The following is a 27,235-nucleotide window of genomic DNA, read 5'->3' on the forward strand; positions in this document are numbered from 1 at the left end:
TGCTGCCTCTCCTAGTGAGAAATCTGCCTAGGCTGCATGGAGATACCCAGAGTCACAGAACACACAGGTGTTTTTTGAAAAGGAATTTCTGAGCCCCCTGCCAGTTGTCCAAGCTGTTTGCAATCTCTTTTCTTTCAAGGTCTTTGGACTTGTTTCTTCCGAAGTTTTAAACAGCTGGGGTTTTTTTGTTTTGGTTTTTTTGGGTTTTTTTTTTTTTTTTTTTGAGGGGTGGGGGCATTTGTTTTGTTTTGTCTTTTTTCCCCCCTGAATCTCAGCAACAGTGAGCATCCCTGCCTCTCCTGCCTGACCACAGCAGGACGAGGGGTCTGTTGCTAATTTGTTTTGATACGGTTCTCTTTGGTGTGTATTCTTTTTGAAATTAATTCCTTTTGCAGGTGTGGGGTTAGAGGTGGTGGTGTGCTCCCAGCGAAGGTGTCATCCACCACAGAGAGGAGGTGGGAGGCTTTGATCACTGTGGCTTCTGTTTTCTTGTTGTTCATTTAAAATGTACCAGTTTGTAGTGCTGTTTGGCTTTGCAGGTCCTTGTTTTATTTCCTTTCAAGTCTTCCCCATCCTTGCAGGTTTGTTGTTTTTATTGGTGCTCGTTCTGCCTAATGTTTATGGGATGATTCCTTGCAAGGTGGTGACTCCAGGTTCAGTTTAGGCAGCAGCAAATCCAGTCCAATGTCTTATTTCCATTTCTAAACAGCCTTGTTATGGGTGGGAGAGGGCATTAATAAGGACACAACTCCACATGTTCAGAATTATGCAGCAAGGATTTAAAAAACCAAAATTGACTGGGGCCACTACGGTTTCTGCCCAGCACAGCTTCAGGAATAGATAACCACAGATCAAGCTGTCTGACCTCTGTCTGCTGTTCTTGGAGCTTGTTTTGAAGCAGCTGGACACTTTGGGAGGTTCAGTGCAGTATCAGAGGAGCTCCCAAAGGCTGCTCTGAGGAAGAGGGGCTCTGCTCTTCCTCGTGACTCAGCTCTTTACTCACTGTGTGAGGTTAGGCAGATCATACACCCACTTTGTGCCTTATTCTTCCCAGCTGGAAAATAAGGCAAAAGCTGTCAGAGTAATTGTGAGCTCTAATTAATTAATATTTCCTATGGTACACTGGAGAAGTGATTTTTTCCCCCTCCTATACTTTACTGGTCCCATGTATTTCAGTGGGGGCAGTTTGGGAGAAGCACTCTTCATGGGAAGAATCCTTTCCCTTCCTTTGCCCCACAATGTTGTGATCCTCTCTAATGATTTTTACTGCATGTGATGCGATTTTCATGGTGGAAATTGTGAAAGATCAGTTGTCATCTTCCCCTGCAGATTTGCAGTGTCTGCATCAGTCCCTGCTGACCTGTGCCTAAATCACTCCTCCTGCTTAGCCTCTGACCTGAGCACTTCATGAGCAAATAACATTATTATAATTATTAATGTCATTAATAAATGACATTGGTTATAATAACATTATAAATAAACAGGTGGAGCAGTGCTGTGAGAAATTCAGCTGAACAATAGATGCTAAAAGCCAACAGCAGGGCCCAGGTTTGGCATGAAGCACAAGCAAAGATAATCCCAAGTGAAGAATAGTGTTTCTACCCTGGTTCCTGTTTTATCCTTACTCAGCATGAACCCTTCTCATTTCAGGACCAGCCTGGCAAGGTTTGCTCAGCTTCACTGGGACGTTTCTGTATATGAGGCTGCTGAGTCAAATTTTCACTCACTCAGAGGTGCAGAATGGGAAGGAGGTTTTTCACCATGAGGTGCAAGTAAAGGCTGAAAGCTCTTTGTTCCTGCAGTTTGTTTCCATGCTGTACTGAAAATGCTCTTCCGGGTCCTCTCAGCAAGGTGCTGAGCAGCTCTCACTTCTGGTTCCAGTCAAACAGAACAGCAAATGCCCAGTTAGAAGAGTAATGGTGATAGGACTAAGTAATTTACTTCTGTATGGATGAAACAAATGCTGAAATTTGGGTCTGCATTGGGATAAACATCCACAACTCATCTGGTTTCCCTGGAGGTTGGTGGGGCTGCAGACTCATGTTCAAGGAAAATGAGCCTGGAAATCTCCTCCTGGCTGCTCTCCTCAAGCACATTGTGCTATTTGTGTGTGGGGATTGCCAGCAGAGTTCACAAGGATGCTCGGGCATTCTGACAGTCCAGAGCCAGCCAGGAGCTGCAGTGTGCTTTGGAGGATTTGTCTCTGCAGATCTGTGAAACCAAACAAGTGAATTTTCAGCAGACACGCAGCAGGCTGTTCATTGTGCTCAGCTGCCTGTCCTGCTGTGTTCTCTTGGCCACGCAGCCACAGCACCCCAGAGGGCAAGGTCCCAGTGCAGGGTTCCCTGGAGACCTTCAAGGAGCTGGGTCTGTGTGCAGAGGTGTGAGCAGATGCTGCACAAGGGGAAATCCTTTGTCCCAGGACATCCCTGCGCTCAGACTTTGGAGAGCAGTGCTGCAGTTCTCTCTCTGGACATGCTTTTAGCTGGATCATCCCACTCTCCATGGCTGGGCAGCAGCAGGACTGGAGTGATCCCAGAGTTTTATGGTTTCTGTCTGTTGTTCCAGCCTCTGTGCTCTGTGCCTGACAGGACAGGTGCTGCAGAGTGAGTGCTGTGTGTCACACACAGAGGTGTGGGCTGGAGGGAAGGGGTCTGCCATCTATGGACTGCTCACTCTGCCATCTATGGACTGCTCACTCTGCATGCTCCCCTTCTGTCCTTCCTGTGTCTGTTGGGGAGTTCTGCATCCAGCTTTGGGAAACAGCACTGCTAAACACTGCTAAACACAAACCAGCCAGCAGCCCTCTGGTTTTACTGTGACAGTGTGCAGAGCAGGCAAAACCAGAGCCTGGGCTTTGCAGGGCAGCACTTTATGGTGGCTGACTTCTTTCCTGGCAACTCCACTTCCTGCAGAGAAAAAGGAAGAGGGAGGGTGCTAGGGATCTCTCTGAGAGGAGCAAGTCCCAGGATATCCTCACGGAGTCCCTGGTGTTGCAGAAGAACAATGGGGGAGAACTCCTCTCTGTCCCAGGTGCTACAGAACAGATTCCCTTGCTGTGCTCCTGCACCACTTCTCTCCATGAACAAGGATGGAGGCTGTGCAGCAGTCCTCCCAGTGTGTAAATTGGGGAGTAATTTATTCATTGAGTGGTTCCCTACATGCAGAGCAGAGAACAGAAAGAGTATTTGTCACTAGTGTAGAGCAGCTCAGTTCCCCCTTTGTTTTGAGTCCCATGAATGAGTATTTGGGCAATGGCAGTGAAGTACCAACTTGGGTTGGATAACATGCCCCGGATCCAGAAAGTACGAAAAAAAAAAAAAAATCTGTTCTAGGTAAGAGAAAAATCTGTTGTTCCTCATACCTGCCCTCGTCCTTCTCTCCAGTGCCTTTTCCTTTCTAACCAGAGTCTGGTTCTACTTTTGCTGCTAAAACTTGTGTGCAAGCCTATGATGAAGGGACTTCTCTGAACCTGAAGAATAATTCTGCTGTGTTTATTCCAGTATAATAACCAAGATACCTGGTTTTATGTCTTGTATGTGTTTTTCTACATAGTTAGAGAAATTTCCACCTTTGCAGGAAGGGACACATTATTCTTAATCAAAACTTGAGAATGTGGCAGGAGGAGGTACAGCTGCAGATGAGCATTATCTAATTCACCCATCCTGTCATGTGAACATCCCTGCTTAATTTAATACAATTATTTCATCAGTGAGGATAATATCAGCAGCATGATTCATTTATATGACATGGTTCACAACTGCCTTTACCTCTTGGCTCCTTATTATCACTGCTCATAGTTGCACCACGAGTGGCTCCAGGAGCAGGGGAGGTGAAGGAAGCTGCTGTGCCTTTGTGTGAGTGTGTGGACAGCTGAGGGACACTGGTTCCAGCGGGTTTTCTTTGCATCTCTGCTGTGGTAGCTCAGTTCCTTGTTTTGGTTAGGCATTTTTGGATAAGCAGGAGCCTGGATAAGCCGCTGAGTGGCTGCATTGTTCAGTGGGCAACAATAGCATCATTGTCTTCTGCCCCAGACATGCCAGCGAGTGCTCCATATTTTGCATTTCTATTGAAATTAAGATCTCCAGGAAGCAGAACACGGGTGGGGCAATGAGCCTTTGTTTCTGTTGAGGTGGCAGAGGCAATCTTGCAGGAGCCCCCCTCCCTGGCTTCTTATTCCTAACTCATTTGGCTGCAATTTGTACTGCCAAGGTCATTGAAACAGGCAGCAAGACGTGGTGAATGTGTTCCCAGAGGTCATGAAAAGCCTCTTTAGCAGAGCAGGCTGGGCTGTGCTTAAGCCAGGTCATTTAAGCACATTTGTACTGCCAGTCAGATGATACCCAGAGCAGTGGATGGTTTTGTAATAAACCCTGCAACCTGGGCCTGCAGCCTGTGCCACAGTGGGATCCAGCACTCGGCTTTAAAGGACACTACAGTAATTCAGAATTTTAATAGTGCGCTGCCCTTAAAATGTGTGAACAGGAGTGAGATTATCAAACCCTAATGAATTGTCTGGGTTCCTCAGCCCCACCTCCCTTTTCATTCTCTAGACTGCTTCATTCATGTGGGATATCAGCCTTTTATTCAGCTCCTGGTGTTGAAATAGTGCCATTTTTAATAAATGGTTTAGAGGGTTTCTCCAAATCAGATTTTATCCCCTTCTTTTCCCATATCTATTCTCCGTGGAGATGAATTAACCTTTTATCCTAGGAGGAAGTAAATAGAGACAGCATGATGGCAAGATTAGCAAAGACATCATTTCAGCCAGATACTCCAAGGCTGCTGACTGAGAGTCAGAATTCCTGGGTCTCTCTGGAGCTCTGCTGCTGTCCCTGCCTGGCTGTGGCCAAATCCCTTCCTTCTCCCCCTCTTCCACTTTTCCTGCCACGTTAATGAGCACTCTGTGTTAACCTATAGCATTTTACCTTTCAAAGGACCAAGCAAACCTTTAAAAGCAGTGTGATCCCCACTCAGCCTGCCAGCAGCATTTCTGTGTGTGTGGTATGTCAGGCTCTTGAACTGGAGATTTTCTCTGTCTGAAGTTTGGAGTGTGACAGCTCAGAGTTAAACTAATCCAGGTTGAGTGAAGCTACAAAATACAGCTCTTGGATATTTTACTTACCCCCAAATTCTGGTGTACGTGCACCAGAATACCTAGGTTGGTAATATCTAATTCCTCGAATACCTAGATACAACATGGGAAAAAATCTGGAGGAAATTAAGGATTTAAAGTTCCTGAATTCGAGTTTTGGTTAGTGAGTCTCCCAGTCCTGGGAAGCAAATCACTTCTCCCTAAAGCAGCAGCAGCTGTAACCCAGCTGTGATGCAGGGGATGGGAATCTCTTTGCCAGTGCTTTGCTTTCTGTGGGTACATTTTATTATTATTTCTGTGGGTACATTCTATTAGCCCCTCTTCCTGTGTTTTTGCTTATGCTTTATTCTCTACATTTATTTTGTGCCTGTGTGTATTTTGTTTCGTAAGACAAATGTGCTACGTTTAAAGAGGCATTTCATAACCTTTAATCAAGATCATATTTTATTTTCATCACATTTTTGTTTATATTATTACAAGTCTTTTGGGTTTTAACGTCTTCTACTAATCTCAGCATTAATGTTTTGGCTGATATATAAATAAATGTTTGACTTTAACTCTTTAAGAAATCCTGGCTTGGGAAAAAGCCTTACCTTATCAATGTCATCTTAGAATAGCTGCATTTCAAAAAAAGGCAGGGACCAATCAATGCTTTCTCTAATAAAAACTGAGTGCAGGGAGTAATTCTAGATTCTGTAATCCACTGCATAAAATCAAATCTCCTGGCTGCTGAAAGATACCATCTACCTGAAGGAAAGATGCTACATCTGGGCTTTATCTTTTATGTCTCTTACTTGCCCAAGCAGTCTGGCATAATTGGGAAAACTGTGCTAATCTGTAATGTGGCAGAATGTTAGCTGGGAGATTTTATGGGTAAAAAAGGTGGACTAGCATCTAATTCTTATTGGGGTTACACAGGCTCAGATCATTAATGGAGACAGCACAGTTCTTGGTTTAAGCTGAAAGCAGGGAGGACTCTGAATTGATGGCTGCAGAAAGGGAAAAGAGTAACTTGCTTCATTGGCTGAGGATCCTAACACTCATCTTCACACTTAGCACAATTGTATGTTATTACTTGTCCTCCAGATATTTTTTAGAGTCCTTTGGAATAAATCAGTGTAGTTGCACTATTGTAAAGGAAATGACTGAAGTTATTACCAAATCCTGATGCAACGCAGGATTTTTAATGCATTTGACTTCCAGCGAGGATTTGAGAATGCTCTTGGAAATAACAGAAGTAAAAATGTTATGAAGACCAAACAGTGAAGTAGTATCATTTTGTAAATATATATAATAGCTGAAAATTGTTTACTTATCCTCCTTTATGAGAAGCAGGCTTCTGTGACCTCCGATTAATTTACCATTAGCCTGAGCACACAATGAAAGTGAATGAAGGGGCAATTTGGAATGACATTTATCAGCTCTGGAGCTGTCGGCTTCTATTATTTCCACAAGGCCTTATATTTGTTGGCTTCAGAGAAGGCTGTGCTGACTTGAATGAAGAGGAGCGTTCTTACTCCCAGGAATAGTTGCAGCACAAACAGCCTCATTGCTTGATGCGTACAATGGGGAAAAACCAGTGGCATTAAATGAGAGCAGAGCCACCCTTGAGCAGTGGACATGAACAGGACCTTGCCTTCACACCAGGCTAAGAAAAGGGAACAGAAGAGCTGAGGAAAGGGAGAGGGAGCAAGGGGAGGGAAGGAAACAAGCTTTACAGGGATAGGGTGGCTGAGGGACTGAGGATGAGGCTGAAGAGCCTTTCACAATGGGATGTGGGTTGGGACCCACGCTGCCTTTGCCATGGTGAGAGCCATCCCCACCAGGACTTGCTGCTGCTGAGCTGCTGCTGCTGTGTCTCATTTCTCTGGGCAGAGAGCACCTGCCCCTTTCTGCTCCATATCTGACACAGATCAGCCCCTTCTGGTGAGACTTCCAGCAGAGGTCAAGAATCCAACATGCATGGAAACCAAACCGGCTTGGGCTGAGCTGAAACAGGTCTGTGGGCAGCTTTGCTTTGCTGCTCAGGCTGAGTTCCAGATAAATACCTGGCTTGCCTGTTCAGGGATCCTTGTGTGGCACAGGGTTGCTGTCCTTGGTTGCTTTGTTGGCTCATTTGTACTCAAAACTTTCATGCAACTAACTCAGTACCAATTTCACAACACTATAGTTGGAATGTTGTGAGACTTCTTTATTTTTTAATTGAAATTAGGGGAGCAGCAAAGCACGTCCCCTTCCATTTGGCTGGTATTTTATTTTATTCTAATTTTATCTTTATCTGTTGTATTCTACTACAATGGATTTGTATTTCTGTAAAGTAACAAATCCCTTCTAAAAATGTCGAATATTAGTTTTACTGGTGACATTTTGAACCCTGCAGCCTAAATCTCCTGGGAGATCAGCAGAACTCTGCCATCTAGGTACATAATTCACTTCTGGGAGTGTAGTATGCAGGCTCCTAAGGCAATTCTATGCACTGATTTTTCCCATTTATTTTATGCACAAATTGCCTCCAGGATGGCTTCAGCATCACTTTAAGGATGACAGCTTTGTCCACTATGCCTCTGATAATGTTTATCTGCTATGACTGTCACAAAACTGTAGAAATACAACCAAATGTAGAAATATAATCACATATAACAAAGGTGCTTTGCTCAGAGGCAATGGAAAAGTTGCATGACAGAGCTTTGCAGAATTGTCTTTATGTTTGGAGACATCTCCATCATAGTTCCACGAGCAATAGCAGCTGTAAAATTCCTTCTTTCCTGTGTGGAAAAGAATCACTTTACAGGATTGTTACAGAGATTCAGTGGTAACAGTAAAACACTCAAACACCAAAAAAAAAAAACCCACAAAAACCAAAAGCTGACTCTATCTCACTCAGCTTTGCATTGTTTTAAGCAAGTCAGGAATAATTCTATAAAACTAGATGTAGGTACAATTTGGGGAGGTCAGAATCAGTTTGCTCAGTGCCTAGAGCTGGAGCCCAGCTGTCCATGAAGCTCCTCATAGCTAAAGGATGACTTCCCTTTGATCTAATATCACATCCATTAGTTCTGCTTATTTAAAAGTCAGTTAAAATCACTTCTAAAATGTTCCTCCTGTTGAAAATCCTTTTCTCCCTTCTCTGTTAGTTTTTTTTTTTCTCATTGTATTTTACTTTCATCGAACAAAAACACATTACTTGGCATTTTAATGTTTTTTATAGCACTGTCTGTCACTCTTGTCTGTAATCAAGCCAGGTTTAGGAATAATTCCATTACCCTGCAAAAAATGTCACCCAATTTTTCTATTTTCACATAATAACAATCATTGCTGAAATCTAGAAGTTCAGCTTTGCGCCAGATAAAAACATCTGGGGATGTGTGCAGAATTATCCAGGTTACTGTGTCGGGTTTTGTTGAGGTGGAAGAGAAGTATTTATTTCCTATGCTGTTGTTGTGCTTGAGGTTCTAAGTCTGGGAAGTTCGGGGGAAAATACCAGTTAAAACAAAAGAAAAACCAAAGAAAGGCACACCAGAAAAAAAAAAAAAACCAAAAACCAAACAAACTGAACTCCCATTCACTTGTTTGCCCAGTTTGCCTAGTGGTGGTGGAGTGTTAAGTGAAGATGGTCTTCAGTTTTTACTTCATTAATGACTACAAGATCCAAAATAATGTACAACTGTGAAATTGCTCTTTATTTTCACGACAGAAGCGAATGTCTTGTTGATGGGAATAATTTCTTCAGAGACAGAGTGGATGATGTTCTCTGACCATGTCACACTGATTTTCCAGTTTATCAGTCACTGCAGTTCCAAGCTGGAGTGACAAGCTGGTATCACATCTGATCTTCCTGTGTGTGATAGCAGCTCTCAGGTTTGGGTCCATGGGAGCTGCAACAGCCCCTGCCTTGGCTGGGCAGAGCTGTGCCAGCAGCAATTGGGTGATGACATCTCTATCTCCTCTGCCTCCACAGGATGAAGTGGCCCAGCCTCTGAACCTCTCAGCCAAACCCAAGACATCTGATGGCAAATCTCCCACGTCCCCCACCTCTCCTCACATGCCAGCTCTGAGAATAAACAGTGGGGCCAGCTCACTAAAGTCCTCGGTGCCAGCAACACTAGCCAGTCCTTCGGCCAGAGCCAACACAATAGGTGAGCTGAGCCCTGTGTGTCCCACTGAGTGCCCTGTGTGTGTCCCACTCTGTCCTGTGTGTTCCACTCTGTCCTGTGTGTCCCACTCAGTGCCCTGTGTGTGTCCCACTGTGTCCTGTGTGTCCCACTCTGTCCTGTGTGTGTCCCACTGTGTCCTGTGTGTGTCCCACTCTGTCCTGTGTGTCCCACTGAGTGCCCTGTGTGTGTCCCACTCTGTCCTGTGTGTCCCACTCAGTGCCCTGTGTGTGTCCCACTCTGTCCTGTGTGTCCCACTCAGTGCCCTGTGTGTCCCACTGAGTGCCCTGTGTGTGTCCCACTGTGTCCTGTGTGTGTCCCATTCAGTGCCGTGTGTGTCCCACTCTGCCCTGTGTGTTCCACTCTGTCCTGTGTGTCCCACTCAGTGCCCTGTGTGTGTCCCACTCTGTCCTGTGTGTCCCACTCTGTCCTGTGTGTCCCACTCAGTGCCCTGTGTGTGTCCCACTCAGTGCCCTGTGTGTGTCCCACTCTGTCCTGTGTGTCCCACTCTGTCCTGTGTGTCCCATTCAGTGCCCTGTGTGTGTCCCACTCTGTCCTGTGTGTCCCACTCAGTGCCCTGTGTGTGTCCCACTCTGTCCTGTGTGTCCCACTCAGTGCCCTGTGTGTGTCCCACTCTGTCCTGTGCGTCCCCCCAGCCCCGTGTGTCCCTCTCAGAACAAGGGTAGCTCCTATTGGGAAGGGTTTTTATCAGCCCTGCCCAGGGTGCCCATGATGCTCCAGCTGGTTGGTGTGGGTGCAGAAACTCAAGAGACTTTCCTTTCAGGAGGGGTTTCTTAGCTTTCACAGACTAAGAAAACAAAGTCCCGTGTTACTTCAGATACTGCTTTAACTTCTGATAAATGCTGGTTTTTAATGGCACACATTAATACAGCATTTATCCACAGTGACCTGCTGATGGTGGGCACTGGAGACCCTTGATATTGTACCCTGTCATCTAATAGTGATGCATGAGCTTTCAGAAACATCTCTTAAAGGTAAAAGTCTACATCTTTCCAAAATTACAAGTTTGATTCTCAGTCCATCCAAATCCTGGATGCAATATTATTTCACCTTGGCGTAATAAGCAAAACAATCACCGGGTTCACTCAAGAAAACCCCAGATTTGTTGTTCTATGTTGCAAAGAAAGTCTTGACTGGTTGTTTCTAACATCGTTCCAGAAAATAGTGATAGTTCCTCCTCCTGCCAAAATGATGTCTTTGCCTAAGGACCATCTAAATAGTAACAGTCTTACAGGTAATTTCATGAATCTCATGTGTTATAGGGACTGTCCTCTGTGTGTGTGTAAGGAAAATGTGCACTCACCCCGTTCCTGATCCTTCCAAATGAAAGGGTGTATTCCATGCAGGGACTGAGTATAACCTGGATCAAGGTTGCATTATGTAAACCAAGCTCTGTTTTGGGAAATGAGTGAGGCAGATGTACTTCTTCTGCTCTCTCCTGAAGCATCTCCTGCCTGGCCACCTTCAGGGGTAGCACAGAAAAGCCCAAAAGAAGCCCTAGGTCAAACCTGTCAGAAGCTGTGCCTGTGATACAGCAGTGCTGTGCAGTAATGTTTATTTGGTATGACACATTACAGTCATATAAATATTTTTTAAATATCACATTACTAATTGTTAATATCTGTATTGTTATTAACCCTACATTCTTTGACTGTGATGCACAGTAATGTATTTTATATTCAATTTGTTTGACCCTGCTGCTCTCCATGCACAGTGCATTGAATTTCATTTTTTTCACGTTAGATTTTTGTCCTTAAGCAGAGGGAACATTGTATTTCCCTGGGAAGTTAAGCATCTGACTCACATTTCAGTGGCAAGACACCTCTTGTTCTCCCCTCTCCAATCCTCTTTCCCTGCACACCTGCTATTTTCCATAGGTTTGAGACCCCTGCAATTTACTCCTTCTAACAAGGTGCAGATTTTGAAATGCTGTACCTTTAATGAGTGATAATGTAATTGGATAAAAGCTGTGAGGATGAACAGAGCTTTAAAGGTCACTCTTGTAAGAAGAATTAATGTGTTATACCATTAATAAACCATGGAAAACTGTGGAGCAAAAGATAACATATTTAAGTTATTGTTAATGACACAGAGTTCACTGCTGTATATCTCTCTGCTACAAATATAGAAAGTGACTTTTTGAGGTTGCAGAGCAGTATCACTGTGCATGCTGTATGTGTAAGATAAGCTGTCTTTAGCTGGTGCTGGATGGACACTCCTAGCAAAGGTTTATCCTTAATGGAGGACTGCAAGAAGGAAAAGCTCCTGACCTCTCTGCTAGGTCAGATCCAGCCCAATCACAGCAAGCAGGGCTCGTGGCCATGGTGAAACTCTGGTGAGCTTGGGTGAAATCCCATGTCACCCAAGCTCACCAGGAGAAACTTTGGTGGTGTTTTTAGCCAAGGTCCCTGATGTGGCAGGGGAGCTGGATCCCTTTCTCGTGCTGAGGGATAAATCCCCCACAAAGAGCCCTGGGAAGCACCCAGCCCCTCGTCAGACACCTCCAGCTCTGCAGTGATGGAGCTGTCACTGTGACCGTGCTCACAGGGGTCCCAGGAGGAGGGAAGAGACATGGAGGATCTGACTCCATGTTTCAGAAGGCTGATTTATTATTTTATTATATATATTACATCAAAACTATACTAAAAGAATAGAAGAAAGGATTTCATCAGAAGGCCAGCTAAGAATAGAAATCAAAGAATGATAACAAAGGTTTGTGGCTCGGCTCTCTGTCCAAGCCAGCTCACTGTGATTGGCCATTAATTAGAAACAACCACATGAGACCAATCCCAGATGCACCTGTTGCATTCCACAGCAGCAGATAACCATTGTTTACATTTTGTTCCTGAGCCTCTCAGCTTCTCAGGAGGAAAACTCCTAAGGAAAGGATTTTCCATAAAAGATGTCTGAGACATGTCAGCACGAGGCACAGGCTGTCTGTCCTGGGTGTGCACAGCCCTCCTTGCTGCACGCAGCTGGGCTGTCCCTGCTCAGCACCCCTAACTGCAAATTATGTCCCTTGGTACCACCCTAACTGCAAATTAAGCTTTCTCTGTCCTCAGGCCCCTTGGCTCCCCTGGCATGGAGAAATGCAGTGTGTTGCTCATCTTTCAGTGGGGACACGAGCCCAGAGCCTCAGGGATTATCAGCAGGGCTGCACTCAGGCATTGCAGCTCCTCAGCCCTTTCCTGAGCCATCCCCACAGCACAGAAATGGTGCTACAGACTGAGCAGTCACAAATGTCATGGCTCCATGGATGACTTTAAATCCAAGCTTTTCTTTTTGGGAGCAGGCATATGTCCGTGTACTAAAAACAGAAACAACTTCTCCCTGCTCTTTGCCATTATCTGCAACATCTCTGTGCTAGTTTGGCAATCCTTGGAACTAAGTTCATTTTATGTAATGCAGTTCCCCTCTCTGTCAATAATTCACCACCTACCCTAAACAACAATAATTTACATTCAACTCGCTTCTATATTAATCATTTCCCTGCACACCAGCATCTTGGCAGCTACTGAAAAACATAAGGAGTGCTTGCTTTTATTCACTGTCATGTGCCAAACTGTCTCAAAGATAGCAGTATTCAGGAAAAGCCAAATAGTCTGGAGAAGGGCATGAATTCCAGCTCCTAGGCAAATTTGGCTCTGTTACAGACTGAAAGTATTATACCTAGACAACAGCAAAAGCAGCACTAATACTGCTGTTTGTTTGTTTATGTGCTTCCTTTTTTAATTTATTCTGACTACATGCAAGGTTGATCAGATGCAAAGGTTAACAGATGCAAACTGGGGAAGAAACCAGGCAAGTTGGTAAATGGAGGTTAAAAAAAGGAAAAAAAAGAAAAATCAGCTGTGCTGGTGCAGGCTATATTCTTCCTTATGCTGGGAAAACTGGAATTGCTGGAATTCCATTGGCTGGGAATTACTGAACTGGGTCATTTGATAAAAGCAGTGTGGATCAAGTTGTTTCACACAAAACTCTCAGGGTTCCTGGAGTTTTAGCCAAAAGTTAGCTGTTACTACAATTAGCAGCAGTCAAACTGCACAGGAACTTTTCTCTCTAGCTGCTGTTGTCCAAGGAAGATGGGAGTATCAGTCCCACTGTATCCACAGTCAAGCAAAACCAACAATAAAAGCCCAGACCAAGCTAAAATCCTGACAGCAGCGCAGCACTGAACTAATCTGACATCAGCTCCTTCCCCAGAAATGTTTCAAGCAAGCAGCAAGACAATGTCCTGCGTTTTTGGCAATCAGCAGATCAGATAGAAGAGTCTAGCAATACAACAGGGATGTGTAATCTGACATGATTAGACAAGGCTCTTTAGGAACAGAACATTCATAATTGAGACAAAGAAAGAGTATTAATAACACTTTCCTAACACGGCAGTTAGCCATTTTATATTTCCTTTCTTTAATCTTAGTGTTTTTCAACAAATCATGGGATTTAATAGCGTGTTTTGGCAGATTAGAGGATTTATGGCCCAGATGTTTTTTGTTCTAAAAATGGATTAGGGTGTAAAGTTTGCTGGAATCCATGGAACATGTTGAGGCAAGCCGGTCATTTTGTGTGTGATTAGTGCCTGCCTTCTGTCTCACAGTCCCTCCATCTGTCACAATTCACCAATGGATCTGGTTAGATTTAGCCTCATGTCACAAACAGAAGTCCCTTTTCTGGGCAATTTCATATTACAGATTCATTTTATGCTGTTTTTATGCCCTAGTTAAAAGACAGAAAGAAGTGTGTATGTGTGTGAGTGTGTATGAGTGTGAGTGTGTGTGTGTGTGCACACGTGTGGGGATGTGCAGGGGGAGAGGGAGGTCGATAGATATTAGCCTCTACTTTAATATCTGAGAAATAGACTGGGGCTTGGAGTCCCCCATCAGTATTCTACCCTACAAATCACATGCAGATCATAATAAGTATAATCTACGGTACGCTAAAGGAAAAAAAAAATGACAAAGTGTCACATTTAAAATTAAATAGTATTAGCTGGGCCGGTGATGCTTGTAACATTTTAAAAGGAAATAATTCAGTGACTACTAAGGCTAAGCCCTAGGCTGTGAATTTGCAGCAAAACAGTGGACATTTGACCTACTATTAGCAGCATGAATAGGAGTGGCAGTGTAGGTCCGTGTAGCTGTGGTTCCTTGTACATTTATGAATGACAGGTGGTGGTGGGGAGTGTTCAGTGGATGAGGTTTTTCTTCCCAGCCATTATGCATTTCATATGTATAGCAAACCACCGCCACCTGTGGTTTATTTTAATGTATTCACAAGTTGGAGAAGGGGAAGAATGGAGCGGTCTGTTTTGAAGAGTTTGGGATTGCTGGCGTGATCAGAGCTTCCCCAGACTCGTACCCAGCTCCATCCTGCTGCATCCAGAGCACAGGGCCAGCCTCTGCAGTGTCAGGGAAATATTGAGACTGATGGGATCAAATAGCAGCACTGAGCATTTTGGCACTGAGGTTTCCCAGGCTTTGTGTCCAGGTGGCTCTGTCATAACAGCGGCACAATTGCAGAGCACACGCAGGTTGGTGGGCATTGCCTTTTAACTCTTTCTCATTAATAATGATAAACTGCATCCCCCTGGTGGGAGCTGAAGTGTTTTGCTGTGACTTTCTGGTTTTTAAGGCACCCTTTCTTGTGTCCTTGCCAGGTTATTTAAATGACCACGACGCTGTCACCAAGGCCATCCAGGAGGCGCGGCAGATGAAGGAGCAGCTACGGAGGGAGCAGCAGGTGCTGGATGGGAAGGTGGCCGTGGTCAACAGCCTGGGTCTCAATAACTGCAGGACAGAAAAAGTGAGTTCCCAGACTCCTTCTGCAAAGGGTCACAGTGCTCTGTTGCCTCTCCCCACAGACACACAGCTTCTTCCTCCCTTCGAGTCCTCCTTATTCTATTTTTGAAACAGAATAGTTCAAAAAAAGTGAAAAGCCAAAAGATGACATGACAGAGAAACCTGAGACCCCTGGGGGAGAGTGGGGAGGAGGCAGAGATGGTTAAAGCCCTCACGAGAACTTTGGAGACCACTAATTCTCTGTTCCAGCCTGTCAACATGTATTAAGAGAAGGTGATCTTGGAAATCTCTGGGTCTAAGTGGAAATCTTGCTTTATGGAAATGCTTACATGTGTTTGTGAGATGAGCTGGATTTGAAAATATTCAAGCTTCTTTAGGAACATAAGCTTTGCTGATACTCAGGCTCAGCTTCTGGGTATTTAGCCTCGTGAGGTCGTCATAGATGATATTTTGTGACCATTGCAATGTAGCACTGTCACGTCACGTTAGATGACTGAACAGAAATGAAAAGCAGAGAATTGACAGCACAAACTGCACCAAATATTTGCAGTGAAACTTAGAGGCAGCAGAATGTATGGGGCTTACCACTGTCTGCTCTTGGACTGGCCCGTGAAGCTGTGCTGTAACAAAATACCAACACAGTGGGTACTCTCTAGTGAAATTTGTGTGTGCTCCCACTGCTGTGCCTGTCAGTGAGGTTGTGGTTTGCTTCTTTCCTCAGCGAGTGCCTGATGTCTCTGTGTGCACCTTATGGAGGATAAACAGACCTGCCAGTGCTTGCTGCCACATTCCCCATGAGCTGCCCTTACAATGCTGCCACCCAGCATACACAGCTCAGCTCTGCTCTCATCTCAGTGTGCTTAGCAAGGCTTCCCCTGCTCCTCTCCTTCCCTGCTGTATTTTCTGGGCTGATACGGTACAAGGATCCCCTTGTCACATTTGGTGTCAGCTGCATTTAACTCAGAGCACTTCCACTGTAAGGTCTTGTGCAGTTCGCTGAGACAGGCAGACAAATAGATGGAATAAAAATGATCAGCTATTTAGCAGAAACTTGAAACCCAGTCATCCCGGGAAGCTTGCGAGTCAAACAATATTGTCCAGAACGAGCAGATTGCTGATTTGGATGGCTTTCCATTGTGCCTGGTTTGAGATGGAGTTTGATCAATAAGCTGTGAGAAGCCAGCAGCCTGTGTAATGAATGTTAAGTGTCCGTGTGAGTCTCTCACCGCTGCACTGTTGTTTCCATCGGCCTGTCCCGGGTGCCAGTGGTGTAGGACTGACTCCAGTTCCATCCCTTTCTGGAGAGGAAGGAGAAAAGAGGTCAGTGTAGTGGGTATCTGGCAGTACCTCCCCTCTGTCTCAGGAGAGCCAGGGTGCTGCTGTGGGGAGAGAGAAAAGAGAGGGCTCTGGAGCATGTTTATGGCATTCCACAGAGAAGAGCACCAGAAGGGAAAAGGGAAAAGCAGAGTGTCAGATATAAGAAGAAGTGATCACAAGCACAAAGGAATTTATATTCAAATATTTAAGCATTCTTGAAAGGATGCTCGGAGCAGAAATTCCTTTTCTGTGCTCCCCATGTAGAAATGACTTTAACACTCAGGCAGATGCTAATGCAAAGTGACTCCAGCTATTCCTCGCAAGCATAGCTAAATTGCCCTTATTTGTTAAGCGCATTGAATTCAGCTGTGGATACAGCAGTTGGTTGCATTCAGAAAGCATCTGTACCCTTTTTTCCTTTTGCCTTTTTTTTTTTTTTTTTTTAAATCCTCCAAAGCAGAGACAACTCTACCTATCTCCCCCCTCTCCTCCCTTGTGCTGGCTGGGAATTGTCAAGTGACAACCGACCAAATCCTTTTGGACAGGAAGCCTTCATCCTGAGTTCTATATACTTGCAAAGCAGGCCTTGTGGTTGGATCAGGAAGCCCATTAAAAGCACTTTGATGGTATGGAAATTCATCTTCATGAAGCACCCAGGCCCCTAAGCAGCATGCTGTTTAGCTGTGGTTACAGATCAGTCATTCACATCGGAGGGCAGTAATTGTGCTGACGGCTTGTTCGGCAGTGGAAGCACATAAAATAATCCCAGGCCCTCCACCATGGCATTGCCAGTTAATCTTCTTTAATACAGATCAGCTGTTGTTCTAACACATGACTTTATGCTGGCTCTAGTGACTCTGCACAGCCTTTTGATTAAGTAACAGGAGTGGAACCATCTGCATTCACTTTATTCTGTTACTTTCCTATTCTTGGGATTCTCCTTATTCCTTCTGTTTTCACTTCACACCCTCAACCTCAGCTGAAGTTTATTTTCCTCTCTAATTCATACCTCCTGCTAGGCTCGTGGAGGGCAGACAGGAGTTCTTTTACAAGGTAGCAGGGAGAAAAATGGTTTGCTCAATAGAGAATTTTTCTAAAGCAGCTGTAGGCTTTGGAGGTTTGGATACAATTAATGCCAGAACTTTATTGGGGCTCACTGATTTGAATTCGATGATCTCAGAAATGTTTTCCAGCCTAATTGATTCTGTGATTTATTTTAATATGTGAAGTTCATATCCAGACAAACAATCCAACTTGTCTAAAGTTTGTGTATTTTTTGCTCTGGGACATTAAGGTTTTCTTACTAAGAGCAAGATTTGAGAGGAAAGCGAGTATTGCCGTTTTAAATTAAACTTTATTCTGGTTCTCTGTTTTCAGAGGCAGAGAATGAGATAGTTGGGAATTTGGTTGGCAAGAAACAGGGCTACAGTTTTTTTACAGAGTTTCCCTTTTCAGCAGCTCAAGGTCCCACTGCAGGACTTAGTGGCAGCCCCTGATCTTTGGAGACATCGTGTCTGTCACTTTTGCTTCCTGACCAGAGACTTGGAGATGGGGGTGGTATTAAGATGTAATTATTTTATTTTATCCTAATATATATCTATGTATTCCTGTGCGTATTAGCACTTAGAAATGCACATTAGTATTTGTAGGTAACAAACACTTGTTGGGGCTATCCCAGATGTTTCTCCCTTCTTTGCTGCAGTGGGTAGTGTACTTTTGGAGGCCTGTGATTCCCTGTCAAGCTTTTTGTGGCAAGAATTGCTTCTGCAGCCTTCCAGTGAGGGGCCTCTGGGCCATTCCCAGCATTTATGGGAGACTCTTTGTGGGGATTTGTCTGCCAGGGGTAGCTGGGCAGGCTTGGGGCTGGAAATCATCTTTGGGAGTCTCTGTTGAAGCTCTTTGGGCTCCTCAGATGTGTCCTGTTTTCTTGCTGGTGTTCCCAGAGGGGTTGATCCCTGTGGAGAGCCAGACATGCCAGCTAAGGCAGGAGTCAGACAGGAATTTTTTGGAAGTAGAGAGAAGCTGTATAAAGGGAGTCATACATAAGAAAATACTTTTAAAAATGGCTAAGATGATTTGGGTGAGTCACTTTTTGGGCATCCAACTTGGACCATCTTGACGGCTTTGATTTTCAGAGGATTACAGTAAAAACTTTGAGCATCACTATGAACACGGATTTCACTAAAACCTATTTTAATTGCAAATGCAGTAAAACATATTTTTACATTACTTTTCTTGGAAACACTTCCTTGTATAAATGAGAAGTGCGTGTGTTTTTGTGGTTTCTTGGAAACCCGAGAGCGTAGCTTTATTTGTAATTGTCATCTACAGTTAATTATAGCTTGATGCATCCCATACATAAACAGTGTTACCTGGGGTAAACAGCACGACAGGCAGGGAGCTCTGGCCTCTCTGCTCAGCCCCAGAACAGGCAGGGAGGTGTACACAAACACAAAGAGCCAGCAGGGTGTGCATGCACTCCCAGCTGAGTGCATCCCAGTACACCCCCCCTTCCCTCACTGGGGCTGAACCTGCGCTGCAAGCTCTCCCTTTTACTGCTTGCAGTGTGTCCTTTTAAAAGGCTCTGACATGTACTTGTGTGCTGGCTTGTGACTAAAGAGCTATTTGTACCAATATTTACTGCAGCATTGCGAGCTGAGCCTATTATTCATGCTTGTGGAGCACGGGGTTCAGGATGCCTTTGCTCCCGTTCCCAATCCCCCTCCTCCCTCCATCCTCCCCACTCGCAGCCCCAGCTCTCCCTGCTCCCCTTAAGAAAGTGCCAAACGTGGGCTGACAGTGACCAATGTTGGCTTAATGTGGATGTTTAATAATGAAAGGAGTGTGTCGGTTCCAGCGCTGGTTACAAATGGCAGGAAGTGTATCGGGTGGCAGCCCTGCAATAATTTTACATCCATCATCCCTCTGATGCCTCGCTGCCTGCCTGATGGATGGGGAGAGCACAGTTAACTCTTAGGACACCACTGTGATCCTCTGAGCTGAAGTGGATTTAGGCCCTGCTCTCCCCTTGGGAAGAAGGGCAATATTGAGAATCTCAAACCAGCAGCTCCTGCTGCCTTTGAGAAATGAAACACTGCAGTTCACTTTACTGAGCACACATGGAGTAGCTGGTTTAACACATGACATTGAAATTTTTCTTGCAGTAGAGAACTTTGCTTCAATAACTTTTTTTCCTTCTCCTAATGGTTAGATTTGAACCAGAAAGTCAAGAGAAAGTTGCAGGACAGAAGGGCAGGCAGGAGAAGAAAAGAGAAGGGCTGGCACAGCAGATGAACCCTGTGCTTGCTGCGGACACTGAGAGGCCGTGGGTCAGGCTGGGCTGAGGAACTTGGGATGATTGAAAGTGGGACCAATATCAAAATTGGTTTTGCCCAACACAAAGCAATAAACACTTTGATTTACTTCACCTGAAAGTTTAACCACTTATTATCTGTCCCCCCCCCCGCCTTTTTTTTTCTTTTTTGCCATTTGCTTTGTGGAGCTTGTGTATATTTATATTTACAGCCTCTGCATCTAATGGCCACATGCCTTGTTTTCACAGATGGCCAGTGGAAGAACTCCCCTCCCCCTTTTCCTTTAGCAGAGCCTGCCTTTGGTTTTGCTGCTTTTGTCACAGTGCCACTACTCTCAGTTAGCAAGTGCCTACGCATGGGAGGGAGAGATTCTGCAGGGAGAACTTCTTTTATTCCCCCAAAGGTTTTAGCTCTTCATTTTAAAACACTGCTTTTCTTCCCCTCCTGACTGACCCTCATTTATTAAGTGCCCAGATCCATGTTTCAAAGACAAGCTGTGGGTATTTCTGGGTGTCCTTGGTGCCTTGTGGTGGCAGGGATGCATGGACAGGGTTAGCTAATAAAAGACAAAGCTTGCAGAGGGAGGGATGGGTTCTGCCAGTGGAGGTGTGTGTGTGAAAGCCCAGCTGAGGTTCAGGAGAGCAGCAGGCAAGGGGAGAACCCTGGGCCCAGGCAGGTGCTGAACTCCCAAATGGGGATTCAGGCTGTGTTCACTCCAAGGGGCAGAGATTGGGAGCATTCACAGTGTGGGTCAGGGAGCACTGCAGCTGTTTATGCTCCTGTGGAAGTTTTATGAATCCCAATAAAGATGCATCAACTTCCTGCTGAAAGTAAAACTATACAAGTGATGGGGAGTCCTTGTTATGACTTTGGAGCTTTTAGAGTCCTTGGGTTTAAGTTCTAAGCTCTGCCCCACAGCCATGAGATCTTATTACTTCCTGAGATTTTTTAATTATTTTTATGTGATCACATAAAAATGGGCTTTCAGCTCATTTGTGGACTCAGCATCAGTACAGTACCTCTCTCCAGTCTCATAGAGGCTGGGCCTGGTTCTTCTGTGGGTTGTGTCCATTTGGGCTCCTGAGGGCTCAGCCTGACCTGTTCAGCAGGGCTGGAGGAAGTGCAAGCAGAGGTACAGCAGCCTTCATCATTTGAGTACCTGCAGAGTTTGAATTCCTTCTAGGGAAAAATGGGAAAAAAAGTATTCTGCAATGGCTGCATTGGTGCGCTGCAGTTGACTCACCCATTGTTTATGACACAATTGCCAGGAAAGCAGGGTCTGTGTTCTTGCTTTCTCTTTGCCTGCATGCAGACCCTCCTTCCCAGGAAATCCTGTGTGGGTTGAGATTTTCCTCTTGTTTCACTTTAGTGTGCCACCCCTGTCCCCCAGCTGGTGTTTCCTTTCCAGGCTGATCAGCTGTACCAGCTTTTGACTCCTGGGAAGCCCCCGGTTAACATTTCCATGGCACATTTCATCCAGAGACCTCAGAACTCCTCACAGTGGTGGGAAAGCATCACTGTCTCCATCCTGTGGAGTTCAGGAAATTAAGGTGCAGTGGCTGAACAGTTCACAGAGAGTTACAGGCCATGTCAGCCCAAGGAGAAGTCTGGCTGAGAAACTGGGTCATGGAACTCTTAACCTATTTGCAGTCAGCAGATTACAGCTGGATCTGCTTGAGGTCAGTGCCTCTGCCCGTGCTCTAACAACTTCGCTGAGAAGGAAATGGCATCTCAGCATTCTGCTTTCACTCCTTTTCCTTTTTATTCCTTCTTTAAAATACTGGGTTGGGCCAGTCCTGCGTGCTTCCCGTCTGCTTGTTTCCAGGCCAAATAATACACTTTATGAATGAAGTTATTCTTTCATTCTTTCTCAAACAATTAATTAAAAAAAAAAAAAAGAAAAAACAAAACACAAAAAAGCTACCTTAGGGTCCTGACCCTTGCTATGTTCTTGAGGATTTTCCTCTTTTTATTTCAGTGGGCTCTGTCATGCCTTAGGTGCTTTTAAAGATACTGACTTGAGAACTCTTAGAAACTGAAGCCCTGTGTCCACAATACACAACAAAGAGAAATGCGTGTGTAAGTTTCAGCAAATTCCCTCTGTGAATTGGTGTCTGTTCCTGAGGGAACAGTAGTTAAATGTCTTCATGGTCATTCTGATCTTTTCCCCATAATTCCCCATGAGGAAGCTCTGCTGTGAGTCTGTATGACCCTTCATGTAGATTGAAGATCAGGGGCAGTGATTTCTGGGCACTATTGAAGCAATTTGGGTTTTAATAAGTACTGTAAACCAAAAGGTATGGTTCCAACTGATGTAGCCCTAACTTAGATTGTCATAATTGTGAAAGGAGTACCATAAAATCAGGAAGAGCCACATATAAAGACTGTTCTTTTATTTTCTTGTTTCTAATGCTGCTTTTAGATTCTGTGGGTGGATTATTCCATGAGAAATAGAGATCTTGGATAAGCAAGATTGAAAGAGCTGAGGGGGTGGTGAATGCATTGTTTCTTCATACTCAACTTTGATGCAACAACAAAAAAATCTCCCAAATGATAACTTGCTGTGACATTATAAATAATCTTTCATCTTCTTTGGTGGTCCACAGAGTTTATGTAATTGGAAGGCTAAAGCCCTTTTTTGTTGTTTCTTGCGTTTTCATTAGTACAGTAGAAGACTATAAAATTGTGCAGCCAGAAGGGGTTTAACAATTACTGAGTCAACATTTGAAAGCCTCACTCTATTTTATCATTTATGCATGTGCTTTTTATGAGTTTTACAGCCCTGCAGGCGTTGCTTAAGCAAGGTCCATTGCAGTGGTGGATCTATAACTGCTTTCTTTTATTTTGCTCTCCTTGGTACCATGTGCCATCAGCAAGAGTCACAATTCCACACTCATAAAGAAATTACAGGCTTGAGATGGTATTTTTTGTGGAAGATTCAGGAGTGCTAATTTCAATTACTAAAATGTTTATCAGCCTTTCTAAGGAGCCTTTGGCAAGTCCCATAACGTGTGACTCAGTTTCCCTTCTGGTAAGCAGTTACTAATCCTGCCTTTCTTTGTGAAATGTTGTGGGTAATTCAGTAAGGAGTGAAGGACACTTGGTGACACAGTCAAAGCAGAAATTCTCTTGCAGCAGGTAGAGGTGTGGCAGGATCTGGGCCATAGCAAGGCTTGGGCAGAAGGCACAGCACCTGTTGTGGAGCACCATCATGTGCAGGAGCAGAGCCTGCAGTGCAAATAGTCCATCCTGGGCAGATAATCCATCCTTGCAAAGCTCTGGGCACAGCTCTCACTGCTGCCTGCTGTTCCCTGAGTTCTCCCAACTCTCTACCATCCCTCATGCCTGCCTGCCTCGTGTGCTCCACACTTGGTGGGACTCTGGGGAAAAGTTTAGAGCTCAGCCAATTCTGATGTTACCACAAGAGGCAGAGGGATTGCACACAAAGATTACCTTTACAAAGTCTTCATTTGTGCTAGATAGAACTCTTCAGCTTCTCAGAGAGCTGAGAAAAATACCACAGGGTTGAATGGATAACACCTTGTGCCACCACCTTGTCTAACAATTCAGTAGGTTTTTCTGTCATAAAGTGAACTTTGATTGTGCAGTCATAGCAATTAATCTGCCCGAAACTCTAAGATCTGGTGCATGTTGAGCAGGGTATGTGTTGGAAGGGGTGATATTTACAGGCTCTTGCTGGGCTAGGAGATGTGCCTCAGTACCATAAACCCCAGCAGATGCTGTCACTGGTTCTGCTCATCAATCAAAGATAAAAACTACCTCCTGAAAACCCAAATCTATTTGAACATACCGCCTTTAGCATTTAGATGTGGGAAATAGCAGGATAAACTGTAGTTGGAGGGGAAGGGAAGAAATGAGGCACACAAAAAGACAGTAGCAGGCAGCCATCTGTTTCTTTTCAGTTTATTATCATTGAGCAAAGGTAGCAGGCTGTGTCTATCTGTGTGTGGGGAATTCCTAGGTGCAAGAGGTGATCAACAAGCTTCTCCTTGCAGTCCCTTGGTAACTGTGTTTGGCTCTTTTTGCCTGGCCCTTCAGTTCCCTTGGGATGTGGAAAGCAGGAATGTGAAGTCACAGTCCTGAACCAATGTGTGGTTATGGTCCTGGATGTGAAGTTATGGTCCCGAACTCCTCCTCTGGAACTGGCTCTTTCTCTGCAGGCATCAGAACAGAGAGGAGAAGTGTTCCTGTCAGGGAAAGCAGGGGTAGGGTGAGGAGAGCAGCCCAGGGGAGAGTCCTGCCGCAGTGGCAGTGCAGGCCTGGATATGCCATGGGGAAATGGCTCCTGCCAGGGCACTGCAGGGATTGCCAGGCAGCCCAGGCTGGGGGATGGCTCCAGAGGGGGCAGGGAGCCAGGCCTTGTGCCCAGGCCTTGTGCCCAGCTCTCACAAGATGGCTCCAGAAGAAGCAGGGAGCCAGGCCATGTGCCCACCCTCTCAGGATGGCGCCAGAGGGAGCAGGGAGCCAGACCTTGTGCCCAACCCTCTCAGGATGGCTCCAGAGGGAGCAGAGAGCCAGGCCATGTGCCCAGCTCTCACAAGATGGCTCCAGAGGGAGCAGGGAGCCAGGCCTTGTGCCCAGGCCTTGTGCCCAGCCCTCTAGGATGGCGCCAGAGGGAGCAGGGAGCCAGGCCTTGTGCCCAGCTCTCACAAGATGGCTCCAGGTGGAGCAGGGAGCCAGGCCTTGTGCCCAGCTCTCACAAGATGGCTCCAGAGGGAGCAGGGAGCCAGGCCTTGTGCCCAGGCCATGTGCCCAGGTCTCTCAGGATGGCTCCAGAGGGAGCAGGGAGCCAGGCCATGTGCCCAGGCCTTGTGCCCAGCCCTCTCAGGGCTGCAGACCCCTTGGATGGAGGTGTGGGATGCTCCCAGTGCCCCCTGAGACCTGGTGCTGAGGGAGGGCAGAGGCAAAGCCAGCAGGATGTTTTTGTTCCTCAGACCTTCCAAGGGCTTGCTTCACTTTCATCTAGTAGTGGGAGGAGTTCTTGCAAACGAGATCAGGCTGTTCTACATATGTTTTGACTCTTCTTGTTTTATGTTTCTTCCATGAAAGAGACTGCAACCAAGTTCTTGTCATTTTTAGATCAATGTTTTGTTAAACTACGACAGCTATCCGTGACAGAGAGCCAAGTAACTTTTGCAGCTGACCACAAAACTGAGTCTGACTTGTGGTGCTTAGTCATTTCTTATATTTTTTTTACATGACATACTCCATGTGTGTATGTGTTTTTGTTCTCTTAAATATAATTAGAGCATTTCTAGGAGTTGTGGTACAGATCAGTCTTCTGTGGCAGGTTAATTTCTTTGATTAATAAAGTTTGAGAAACTCCTCATCACGTTGTGGCTGTTGATGAAACCTCTCTGGTTATACTTTGAACAATTGGGCTATTTTGAGATTGCATTCTCTCTACAGTATTCTCTTCTCTGGTTTACCCATTAGAATTTTAAAGGATCCAGTCAACAGAGCTCTTGCTGCCCCTCCAGAGAGTGTCTCCTACAATCCAATAGAAATGATGATTAGGAAATCCTTCATAAAGAAATAAAATACTTATAAAATGTCTTTCAGCCTTCTGAGGTCTGATATAAAATTCAGAAATTCGTAATCCCTTCAAGTTTAGCAAGAGATGGCTGTGTTTCATATTTCTTCTCCTGGAAGGACAGGAGTGCTCCTTGCTGTTTGTTTTTGCTGCTTTCTGCTGTCTAATATTTAGAATTGCTTGTCTCACAAGCTGAGTCAGGCTCTGACCAAGGAACCAAACCTGGGCTAGGTCAGGCTCTCAAAGAGCCATAGCTGGGCTGTGCCTTGCAGGACTCTAGCATTACTAAGTTGACAGTAAATAGATTTTTTTTTCTGAGGAAAAACCGTTGACTTCCATTATATATCTGCAATTAATTTGGAAGAAATACAAATTCAACTTAGTCCTGACTTTTTGACTTCTGACAGGCTGCTTTGGAAATGAGAGCTGAGTTAAAAATGGTGCATCAAAGAGTTGGGTGAAGCTAAATGCCTGGCTAGTTCAGGCGCTTGTTTGAAGGTTCTCCAGCCTTCCTGGAGCTGCTGTGCCTGTAGTGTTATGGAAACCCTTTTCCTTGGATAGACTGAGTGTGCTGCATGAGCTTTTCCTGCAAAAACCGAGAGGATAACTCCTCTTGCCTGGTTTCCATGCTGAAGTGTCAGGGTGGAGACAAAGCACCAGGAGTGTGAAAGGGATTCACAGTGAAAATGAATGTGAGGAATAGGAAAGTTAACCTCGTGTTCCCTAAACTCTGAAAATACAAAGTAGAGCAGATTAGCCTTGTTTCTAACTGTTCCTGAGAAAATCTTTGTGCAGTGACTTACATGAATTTGAACCATTCTTTGAATTGCAGATACAGGGACATCTCTTTGCAGGAAGCATTTCTGTATTTGCATTGTTCTCTTTTCTGTTTTCCTGTGTAACACATCCCAGTGACATTATTAGGCTACATGAAACAGTTGCCATGTGGAAACTGAAAGTTTTTTTAGTTTATTGATCTTTTACAGCCAACAGGAGTAGAATAGAGCAAGGAAACAGAAATCTTTCCTTTCAGGAAGAAGCTCAAAAGAATTTTTTCGACTGGAGCCACTTCATTATCATGCCACATCATTTCATTTTCTTAGCTTTGCAAAAGGCACAGTGCCTGAGATTTTGAAATGTTAGTATTGCTTCCCTGAAAGATTTATTTTTAAACATATGATTGTCAGGAAGAAAGAGCGCTCATGAGCAGGAGTCATCGGGAAAACAAAAACAGTTGGAAAATGGAACACCTTTGTGTTTGTAGAGTCAAACAATTCTGGGGGAGCGAGGTGTTTTGAAGAGGACATTGGAATGAATTGCCCTAGCATGTTGTTCTGGCAGTCTTTAGACAGATTAATTGGCAGCACACAGCAGCCTGTTGCAATCCAGGGTTCACAGTTAGTTCTGACCACACGAGTGATGGACGGGGTGTTAGCAGGGTTGGACAAAACAGTCTGGACAAGAACACAAACTGCTGCCCAAGGATCATGCTTAATTCAGGCTGAACCTTTCCCAAGGCCTGAGTCAGTTTGAACTGTAGGGTGTTTTTTCTTGCCCTATGGGCTGCTTCCTAAAATACTGCCTTGTAAAAAAGGAACAGAGCAAAGCCATCCATGTCTCTGTGCTGGAATTGCAGGCTAGAAATAGAGTGCTACAGTAAATGCATTGCAAAAGAGCATGTGTCACCTAAACCTCAGGCCAGCTTTGCAGTCCCAGCAACACAGAGTTGAAGTATTCTTCAGATGTGCAGCCAGTTTTATCATGCCTAACTAAGCCAATCTTTTCAACACTATGGAGTTTGCTTATCACTAGCTAATGAGCAAACTTTGAAAAGGACTTTATGGTAGAGTCTGTAACCCTGTCTCTTCCAGAAGAAGCATTGTTATTTATTCTTCATACATAGCTCAGTAATCACTTGTGTATAGTTATCTAGCTTCCCTAAAAACCTCCTAAATAATGTCAAAACTTTGGAGTTACAACATTTA

General features: G+C 44.8%; 1 protein-coding gene across 26 annotated transcripts in view; it reads left to right on the top strand.

The window, feature by feature from the left end:
- The window catches only part of SOX5 (SRY-box transcription factor 5), a 591,653-nt gene that overhangs the window by 550,007 nt on the left and 14,411 nt on the right, over positions 1 to 27,235 (top strand). For all 26 annotated transcript variants that reach the window (XM_026796865.2, XM_074540122.1, XM_074540120.1 and 23 more), the window contains 2 exons: positions 9,054 to 9,231; positions 14,924 to 15,069. In XM_026796865.2, the coding sequence (XP_026652666.1) occupies positions 9,054 to 9,231; positions 14,924 to 15,069 (324 nt within the window). The remainder of the gene's footprint in view (positions 1 to 9,053; positions 9,232 to 14,923; positions 15,070 to 27,235) is intronic.

This window comes from Zonotrichia albicollis, chromosome 4 (genome assembly GCF_047830755.1).
Source record: "Zonotrichia albicollis isolate bZonAlb1 chromosome 4, bZonAlb1.hap1, whole genome shotgun sequence".
In the NCBI taxonomy this organism is placed as follows: domain Eukaryota; kingdom Metazoa; phylum Chordata; class Aves; order Passeriformes; family Passerellidae; genus Zonotrichia; species Zonotrichia albicollis.